Source organism: Sceloporus occidentalis, unplaced genomic scaffold, assembly GCF_023333645.1.
Source record: "Sceloporus occidentalis isolate IW3139 unplaced genomic scaffold, rSceOcc1.0.p SCAF_20, whole genome shotgun sequence".
In the NCBI taxonomy this organism is placed as follows: domain Eukaryota; kingdom Metazoa; phylum Chordata; class Lepidosauria; order Squamata; family Phrynosomatidae; genus Sceloporus; species Sceloporus occidentalis.
In genome coordinates this window covers 15,165,607-15,175,755 of record NW_028317000.1, presented here as the reverse complement: position 1 = coordinate 15,175,755, position 10,149 = coordinate 15,165,607, and the positions used below count along the sequence as shown (strand labels likewise).

General features: G+C 46.4%; 1 protein-coding gene across 2 annotated transcripts; it reads left to right on the top strand.

The window, feature by feature from the left end:
- Positions 1–325: 325 nt before the first annotated feature.
- LOC149302170 (helix-loop-helix protein 1-like) lies at positions 326–7,719 on the top strand. 2 transcript variants are annotated; one of them, XR_016272143.1, is made up of 3 exons: positions 326–557; positions 2,268–3,822; positions 7,697–7,719. XR_016272143.1 is itself a non-coding variant. In XM_089483366.1 (2 exons), the coding sequence occupies exon 2, from the start codon at positions 3,024–3,026 to the stop codon at positions 3,426–3,428; it is 405 nt and encodes a 134-aa protein (XP_089339492.1). In that variant the 5' UTR covers positions 326–557; positions 2,268–3,023; the 3' UTR covers positions 3,429–4,454. The 2 variants fall into 2 exon arrangements, 1 of the variants encoding a protein (XP_089339492.1); XM_089483366.1 differs by lacking the exon at positions 7,697–7,719 and having other exon boundaries at positions 2,268–4,454.
- The last annotated feature ends 2,430 nt before the right edge of the window (positions 7,720–10,149 follow it).

The window sequence follows — 10,149 nt, the reverse complement described above, 5'->3', positions numbered from 1 at the left end:
GCAAAACCCTGTCGGTGCTTATTCAGTGCTTAAACCGGTTTGGATCCCGTCCCTTCCGCACTGCAGAAGCGATGCGCATTAAACCCAGCATCTCTTGTTTTAAGTCCATGAAAGATGGATGGGGAACAGATGTCTCTCTCTTTCCAACCCTGCCCCTCCCAGGGGTTCTCTTCCCCTCCAGCCAATGAGCAACCAGTCCTGGCTTTTTAATATTCATGAGGAGTCGGAGTGGCCAATGGGAAGCTTGGGGGCGGGGCTTAAAGGGATGCAGGGTAGCTATATAGGAGCATCATCCTGCAGAACATCAGTAGCAGGAGGAGTTGCAGTAACTGAAGCGGACAGAAGGGGTCGGTAGTGAGCAGCCTGCTTTGCAAGCAATGCAATGCAATGGTTAGAGCAGCTCCAGGTGAGAGTTTTACCCCTTGAATGTGAACCCAGATGGGCATGAAATAAGGAGAGGAATGGGCCAGCTTTTTTCCACACCTGGATTTGCACCCAGCTCCAAGAAAAAGAAGGATCTTCTTGCAAAGAAAAGGAGAGGAATCCTCTATTGAAGGGTAAGTAATTTTTTTTTGGGGGGGGGGGCATGCATTCTCTTCTGAAGTTGGATTGTCCTCCTTAGAGTCAAGACTCTGGTGGAAATGGCATTTGGGTGGGACTATCACTCCCATCATCCTCTGCTGGGCCTTTCTGGGAAGGATAGTACTAAAAAAAAGGTACTCCAAAGAAGGTACTTGTCAAAAGGGGGGTTTGGGGTGATGTAGTTGAAAGGAAAGGGGTTTTTCTCAAGCCTTGGCTGTGTCTGGGGATTCTGGGAGCAGTAGTCCCATTGCAGGACACTTTTCTTGGGATGCTGAAAAGGTATGTAGATGGCAGAATAAGATCCTTGCCAGGCATTCCCAAAGTTCAGCATGAAAAGGAAAGAGGAGGAACCCAGGGATCGAGGAGGAAAAATAAATTAGGATACAGATGTCCCGTCCCCCCCAAAAAAAATAAATAAATCAACCTCCTGAAATGAAAAAAATCCTTCATTTTCTAGTCTGAGAACTCTGGGTTGAATGAGTTTCAATGTCTTGTAAGTCCAAAAAGACTTGAAGGCACACAACAACAACAACAACAATGACAACTCTCAGAAATGCCAGACATTTAGGCACTGCAGGAAAATTTCATATACAAACCTTGCTTAATGTCACCATTTGTGAAAATGTTCAGGTTTATCATTAGCCCAAAGCTGGGAATCCATTGCATGGATGTTGCTGCTGTTGTTTCAATCAGATGGTTGCCAACTGATCAACTTGGTTTACGCAGCCATGCTCCTTTAAAAGCATCATGCTTCCCAGGTATCTTGGAAAGGGATCTTTTCATGTCCTAAAAGTAGATGTACTCACCTGTTCAGGATCTGTAGAATAGATCAAACAGCTATCAAAAACCCTGGGCAGAGATTATTATTATTATTATTATTATTATTATTATTATTTGGCAGTTTTCATGGCAAAGGATTAATATTTCCAATGAATTTTTCCAATTGCTTCCAAAGAAATTTTGGAAGAGCCAGAAAAGAGTTGTTGGAGCTGAATAAATATGAAAGAAATGGATAAAGCAGAATAAAGCTCAGTCTGATTTGAATCCATTAAAAATCCTATTATTATTATTATTAATGTTAATATTAATTAATATTCATATTCAATAGGATATTCTGTCTTTTCCCACTGGGACTCAAAGTGGTTTGCAATTTATTAAAACCAGACTAAAAACATAAGAAATATCTGGAAAGCAAAGGAACAACACATCTCCCAAGTTTATCTTGGATCCCAAAAGCATGCTGTTAATCACTAGAAAATGACTATATTTTTGTTAGTCTGTTTTGTTAATCATTTCAATATATCTATTATCTTTGTGTCTATGTATAGAATATATTTATTGATTGATGCAGTTGACAAACAGAACCTGAAAACGTGCATCAAGAGCAAAGAAGTTTCAACTTCTGCCGCCTTCAGTTTCCAAAGGTTGAGCCTCCCTTATCTTGAATTTCAAAATCCAAAATGAATCCCAAATCTGGAGGCTGAGAGAGTGACAACTTTGCTTTCCGATGGTTCAATGGACACAAACTTTGTGTTATGCACAAAATTATTAGATATACTACATATAAAATCACCCCCAGGCTCTGTGTATCAGTGTGCATATGAAACATTGATATTTGGGTGCATTAGTTCCATTATCCCCCTTTGGAAAATATACCATCCATTTGTCTCTCTTTGTTTTGCTAGGCTGAAGCAATGGCCGTTGCTAGACGGCTGAAGAGCGGATGCAGTCTCTGACCAGGACTCAGCCCTTGCACCCGCGCCAACCTGGGAGATGGAAAGAGGGGTCTGCCTCCTTTATTTAATGCCATAAACTGGAGTCCTTGCACTGGAAGACCCATCAAGCGGTGGGGTTTTGACGTAGTTCCTCAACCCAGTGCTGCTCATCCACGTTTCTAGTGGTTTCCCAAACTCTTCCTTCCCCCGCCATCCATTGGACCTCCGTTTTGTCCAAATCTTCTTCCTTCTTCTCTCCTTCCTTTAGCCATTCACTCTCTCTCTCTGGTCTTCTTGCCTCCATTTTCTCCAAATCTCCTTCCTCCGTCTCTTCTTTCTTCACCTGTTGACTTCTTCTCTGGTTTTCTTGTCTCCGTTTTCTCCAAATCTTCTGCCTCCTTCTCTTCTTTCTTTACCCATTGACTCCTTCTTTGATTTTCCTGCCTCCATTTTGTCCAAATGTTCCTCCTCCTTTAGCCATTGATTTCCTCTCTGTTCTTCTTGCCTCCCTTCTTCTCTCCCTTCTTCACCTATTGACTCCCTCTTTGATTTTTTCTGCCTCCATTTTCTCCAAATCTTCTTCCTCCTTAGCTGTTGACTTCCTCTCTGGTTTCCTTGCCTCCATTTGGACCAGCCAAATCTTTTTCCTCCTTGAGTAGCCAACTTCTTTCTCTCCCTCCCCATCCTTCCTTCCCTCTCTCTCCCACCATCTTTCCACTTCAAGCCATGATGCTAAATTCAGACCAGACGGAGACCGACCTCCAGCCCACCCATTCGGAGACGGAGTCGGTCTTCAGCGACTGCGGAGGCGGACGAGGGGTCGGAGCGGACGAGGCGGGCGCCCACAGCTTGTGCGCCCAGTCCCGGGTGGCCGAATCTGGCGATGCCATGAAGAAGGACCTCCAGCACCTCAGCCGAGAAGAACGGAGGCGGAGGCGCCGCGCCACGGCCAAGTACCGGACGGCCCACGCCACGCGGGAAAGGATCCGGGTGGAGGCCTTCAACATGGCCTTTGCCGAGCTCCGCAAGCTCCTGCCCACTTTGCCCCCGGACAAGAAGCTCTCCAAAATCGAGATCCTGCGGCTGGCCATCTGCTACATCTCCTACCTGAACCATGTGCTGGACGTTTGACCCTCTGGAGGGATGGCGGCAGTGGTCACCTCCTGGTCTGATGTCCATTGCAGCCAACCCAACCATGTCTCACGTTCTTCCTCTGGCCTCGATTTCTGCTTAAGGAACATTGTGGCCTGCAAACGCCCATCAGTGGCAAGAGTTTGGACTGGATGACCGTTGAGGGTTTCCATCCAACTCTTTGGTTCTTACAAAGCAACCCTTTGACGTTTCTGCCTTCCTGCTTCATCTCCAGAACAGAGAGCAAAATGGGCATCTGGTTTTATGTTTTGAACTGGTTCTCATCATAATTCCTTGTTCCACCTTCGGCCAACAGAATGAACAGCCAAGCCATCGGTTCTATACGTTTTTGCACTTGGAGCCACAACTCGGGGGCTTCAAGGAAACAGTGGAGGTGAAACACTGACCCCCATTTCAAGGATTTGGGGTCTGTTGCATGGGACAGCAAAATGGCATGCGTCCTTTACCTGGGATGCCTCAAGTATGCCACCCGACGGGATTTTCCTTTTCCAAAAGGACTTCCAAACATTTCTTTCTCTATTGTGTGTGTATAAATGTTTCTGTGTGTGCTTCACAGTTGCGTCAGATTCGTACCCCTTTAACTTCCACGCTACACAGTCATAGCATTGCAATTCCTCTCCAACTGTCCTGCGGAATCCTGGGATTTGTAGTTTGGAGGAGGCACAAGAACACTTTGCCTTGAACTGCCAATCCCAGGATGTCCCCATAGAAGTTAAAGCGGAACTGTCGCACTCTAACTGCGTAGTGCGAAAGGGTCCCCAGTAGCTCCCATCTTGTGCAATTGTGAGATTTGTAGTTCAGGGAAAGGGTGAGTAGGATTTTACATTAGAGAGAGCTCTAGTGCATATTCCCCCTCCATGAACTACAGTTCCCAAGGAATCCTGAGAAGAGAAGCGATGGGAGATTAAAACCTTGGCAGCTGTAGTATAGAAGGGGAAACTAGGGCCTGTTACAGACTGCCAAAATAAAGCTGCTTTGGTTCTCTTTGGAGGTATGCTGTTTAAATGATGCATGCATGCTAAGAATCCGGAAGCTGCACCAAAAGCTGCATTCCGGTGCTTAGGAATGGAGCGTGGCTTTGGCGCGACCTCCGGACTCTTAGGACCCATGCATCATTTAAACAGCATACTTCCAAAGAGACCCCAAGCAGCTTTATTTTGGCAATCTGTAACAGGCCCAGGGCTCTATAGTAGAGAAGTGGAAGTACAAATCCCAGCATTCCTTAAAAAAGAATCCACGGTCAATCTGCTACAACTCTGTACTCCTGTAGCAGAGGTTTCGAAGTCCCTCCAACTACAAATCCCATTATTCCTTAGGACACAGCCATGGCAGTTAACGTGGGATCAAATTGCAACAACTCAGTGGTATAGATAGGTGCAAATTCACTGCTGACAGCTCTAGTTCTTTTTAGTGCAGGACAGTGGACTAAAGCACTCTAGCAAAGAACCCCAAACCCTGTCTCAAACTATAGATCCCAGCATCCCTTAAGATGGAGCCAGGAAGGTTAAAGTGGAACCAAACTGCTGCAACTCTGTGGTGCAGATACCCCTTGGGTTTCAATGGGCACTTTTCAGTGTGTAGAAAATATTGAAGGTCTAAGTGTAATATAGTTAAAAATGACCAGGTTGTTTTTCTTGGGGTGCAGATAGGGAATTGGGGGGGGGGTAACATAACAGAATTCCCTTTAAGACCCCTTTTGACTTGTCTGGGGGTCTCAGCCCTAGACCCAGCAGCTGCAAAATTGCAAGCAAACCTGTAAATATGGAACCAGGAGGTGCAAAGAGAGATGTTTCTGCAGGTTTGGTATCATGGGTACCATAGAATGGGGAGAAGATGTGTGCTTACTCAGGAGTAAATGCAACTGAATGCATGGAAGGCACTTCTGAGTAGACCTTGTGCTGGTAAGGGTCTTCATGAGCTCTTGTTGTGTGCCTTCAAGTCATTTCCGACCCTAAAGTGAATTTATCATGGGGTTTTCTTGGCCAGGTTTGTTCAGAGGGGTTTGCCATTGCCTTCCTCTGAGGAGGCTGAGAGAGTGTGACTTGCCCAGGATCTCCCAGTCTCCAAAGTCATAGTCCAATGCTCAGCCACCACACCGCTTACTGAATGGCTAATGGATGGGGACACAAGCTTGCCCTACTTTGCAAATCCTGCAACTAGCCACAATTCATACCAATCCGTTTGCCCACATTTGACTCTCACATTTGATAATGGGAGTTGTAGTCCCATACATTTGGAAGGCGCTGGGTTCAGGAATCTATTTCAGTGATGGTTATATGTGTGCGTTCCTTCCCCAAAGCCCAGCAGTTTGACGGCCTTTCCCTCTTCATAGAATCACCTCCTCTTTGCAAGCTGGACTGCTCCTGTTCGTGGAGGCTTGCTAAATGGCTACCCACCTCCCTTTTAACTCAGGCATGGGTATCATGTCTCCTTCCATTTTCTAAGGCTGCTGGGACTTGCAGTCCCCCTCCAAAAAACCTCTTGGCTGAGAATAGGGAAGGAAAGTCCCATGTGGAAAATGATGGCTGAGGAGGAGCTGGCTGTGAATCTCTTGAGTGACGTCTCTGTGCCACAAATGAACGATGATCTATTTATTTATTTATTTATTGGTTATTTATTGCAATTTATTTATTTCTTAAAAGGTTATTGATTTGCAGCCTTTATGCACTTTTCCCCCAAAAGGGACACTGGGAAGGGGTTGGATTTTGGTGCATCTTTTTAAGGAAACCTTATTGCTCTGTGTGTGTCTCTTAACTCAGTTTAAAACAGACCAGAGTTTACGATGATTTCTGATTGCGGCTGTTATAAACAATTTATGGTTACGGTTTTATTTCAGAAACGAAATTATAATTAAACGCTTCTCCGCAGATGCAAAAAAAAAAAAGGTCCGGCGGAGAAGGGGGAAAAAAGGAGGTAAAGCCGTCTTGCGTCTCTTTTCTTTCCGTTTCTTCCTTTCATTGAGAGCGATCTTTTTTGCGTCTCTGGGACGCAGCTGGGTCATTTCGGTGGCGATAATTGCCGGTCACGGGCGCAACTGCGAGGACCGGCCTAATCAAATCTTACGCTCCAAAGCGTGAAATGATCGTGGCGTGGTGGAGGGCAAGATGGTGGGGTGACAAAAGGCCTCCTAAAACCCATTCCCAAAAGCCTCCTGACCAGCCTTGGGAATGTAAGGCAGAAACTTTGGTTTGTCACCGTTGGTATCTATAACGTTCTTGGAAAGTTACTTTTTAAAATGCATCGAAGACAAGAGCGGTGGCCATGCGCACGCCTTGCTAGTCGGTTGCAGCAGCCAACATGGCGGCCTTGTCGCAACGTCCAGCGTTTAGTGCAAACTTTAAAGGGTCTGGAAATGGATCCAGCCTTGATTCAATGGGGGAAAGTGGGAGGATGAGAGGGGAACCAGGACATCTTAAAAGCAGTGATGGCAGAGGATTTAGCCAAAGCTGTCCCTTCTAAAGCAGGACAGCTGGGCATTATGCCACAGTGTTACGATGCCACTTAATTCTTTATTACAGTCCAGAGACCCATCAAAATCAAATTCACTGCATGTAAAATAAATTAAAAGCATAAGGATCGGATTAGTCAAACAGCCATGGCTATGCAATTCTGGGGTCTGCAGTTTGGGCAGACACTGGAAGTTCCTGGAAGAGAATACGGTTTGTCTTCTGTATCCACAGATTCGAGCATCCATGGCTTGAAAATACACTCATCCCTCCATATTTGTGGGTTTGATTATTCATAGATTTGATTGATATATTCTCTCTAGGAATATCTAAGTCTTCCTCTGGTGCAACTCTATGGTCAATTTTAAATGAAAGTTGCATCAAAAGACCTAGAGATTCCTAAAGAGAACACTCCTCTAGGCATTTGTAGCTCCTCCAGTGAAACTCTATGGTCAACTTTATTTGCAGGGAATATTGTTATATCTGGAGCATGTTCAGGGCTTCTAGGCAAAGCCCAGAGAACCCTCTATCTAGCCTTGCTTTCCCTCACAAAGGTTCTGTATCTGCTCTGGAACCTGCTTGACTCCATTCTGGAACCCAGCTGTTGGAGACCAACGGCTGCTTTCTGTGAAGCTCCTTGGCCTGGACTCAGGCCCTCCTCCATTGACCATGCCTGGCTTCAAGGACTGCATCAAAGTGAGTGAGGAGCGAAGGGCAGAGGCCAAGTGGTGGGGGACAGCCATGGCCTCCCTTCTTCTTCTCCCCTGGCTCTCCTTCATTGTCTCTCTCCTTTGCTTCCAGGCCACCAAGAAAGCTTTCCATAGGATGTTGCCCTGCGTAAAGCGCCAAAAGGATGAGGACGATTGTCCAGGGTAAAGCCCCGTTTCCTTCCTTGCTCGCTTTCTTTCTTTCTTTCTTTCTTTCTTTCTTTCCTTCTTTCTTTCCTTCCTTCCTTCCTTCCTTCGTTTCTTCCTTCTGGGACATACTAAAACAAAGGCCTCTACTTTATTTCCCCAGAGAGAAAGCATGCCTTCCATAGAGAACCGTTACACTATACTTGCCCATAGCAAGTACTCTTCAATGATTCTCTCTGGGCGGCCAAGTATGGTTTCCCTATGGGAAGAGATCTCCCAATGACTCCCTATGGGCCAGTATGGTTTCTTTGTGGGCAGGTGTTCCCCAGTGATTCCCAATGGGCAACTATTGCCTAATGATTCTCGATGGAGAAGTATGGTTTCTCTATGGGCAAATATTCCCCAGTGATTCTCTATGGGCAAGGAAATAATAATACTATCATCATTGTCAATGATACTCCTCTCCCTTTCCTGTCCCTCTCTCAGTCTCCCAGAAGTCAAGGTCAGCTATGCCCTGAATTGCTTGCATCACGGAGCCGTATCTCTTTAACGGTAACGAAGGATAGGCAATCCCCCCCCCCTTTTCCTCCCCTTTCCTGCCCAAATTCTGTCCAAATTCATTCTTCTTTTATCTTCTTAGGATAGCAGCTGAATAGACCTTTCAAGTCATGGGTAACAAAAAGGCAAACTGGGGGTGGAGGCGTCTCCCTTCTCCCCCTTTTTAGGGAAAGACTTTTAGCCTTAGGGCCAACCCAAGAGCATCCCTTTCTTGCCCAGGGACTATCCTTCACTTCTCTCCTTCTTTTGTAGGATTCATTCCTCCCTCCCTCCCTCTTTCCTTCCTTCCTTTCTTTTCCACCTCTTCCCTCCCTCCCTTTCTTTTCCCTCTCTCCCCCTCCTTCTCTTTCTTCCCTTACTTTCTTTTCCTTTCCTTTACATCCCTTTCTTTTCCTTCAAGCCTTCTGTCCCTCCCTCTTTTCTTCTTTCTTCCCTGCTTCCCTCTTTCTCTCCCTTTCCCCTTCTTTCCCCTTCTCTCCTCCTTCCATCTTTCCATTTTCTTTCTTTCTTTCTTTCTTTCTTTCTTTCTTTCTATCCTTTGTTTCCTCTTTCTTCCTACTGTGGGATAATAATAATAATAATAATAATTTCCTGTCCGTATTTCAGGTTGCCACAACCAAAGTTGGCCGATGCAGAGGAGGCCATCCCTAAGACTCTTGTAATAGAGAGCATTTCCTCTTTGACGGTAATTAAAGAGTCATTTCCCCCCTTTTCTATCCAAATTCTGTCCAAATCATTTCTTCTTTGATCTTCATAAGATGACGATGAAGGTAGATGAAGTTAAGAAATCACCGTTAGGATCCGCAGGGAAAGAAAAAGATGGGGAGGAGGGAAATCATGGAATCCTAGACCTGGAAGAGACCCCAAGACGGGCCCTGATCCAGTCCAACCCCCTTCTTCTGCCATGCAGGAACTCTCAATCAAAGCATCCCCATTGACAGATGGCCATCCAGCCTCTGCTTAAAGACAGCCTCCAAGGAAGGAGACTCCATTATAATCTCCGAGGAAGGAGTCTGTTCCAACGTCAAACAGCCCTGACTCTCAGGAGGTTCCTCCTAATGCTGAGGTGGAATCTCTTTTCCTGGAGCTTGCATCCATTGCTCCAATGGGTCCTGTTCTCTGGAGCAGCAGAAAACAAGCTTGTTCCCTCCTCAATACGACATCCCTTCAAGTATTTAAACAGGGCTCTCATCATATCCCCCCTTAACCTTCTCTTCTCCAGGCTAAACATCTCCAGCTCCCTAAGTCATTCCTCACAGGGCTTCATGGTTTCCAGACCTTTCACCATTTTAGTCTTCCTCCTTTAGACTCATGGCTCCAGTTTCTCAATGTCCTTTTGGAATTGTTTTGCCCAGAACTGGACACAATATTATTCCAGGTGGGACCTGACCAAAGCAGAATACAGTGGCACTATGACTTCACTTGATCTGGACCCATGATGGCGAACCTATGGCACACGTGCCGAAAGTGGCACTCCAGGCCGTTTCGCCGGGCACAGGGACCAGGGGAAGGAGAAAAAGGCACGCGTGTGCCCGTTCCTCCTTCCCGCTGCCATTTTTGGACCTCCCGCTGTCTCTTGGAGACAGTGGGAAAGCAGAATATGGCGCTGGAGAGAAGGAGCCAGAGACATGCGCGTCTGGCTCCTCCTCCCAGCCTTTTCCCAGCCTTCAGGTGCCTATTGGAGACAACTGGATGCTGGGGAAAGGTTGGGGGGAGACGGAGAGAGATCTGGGGCAGGAAGGGCCGTAGGGGAGCCCAGGACAGTGGCATGCCATGTCCTGGGCTCCCTCGCGGCCCTTCCTGCCCCAAACCTCCCTCCCAGGAGAGAGATCTGGGGCAGGA

Excerpts from the sequence above, each read along its gene's own strand:
- LOC149302170 (XM_089483366.1), top strand. The coding sequence starts at position 3,024 with ATGATGCTAAATTCAGACCAGACGGAGACCGACCTCCAGCCCACCCAT.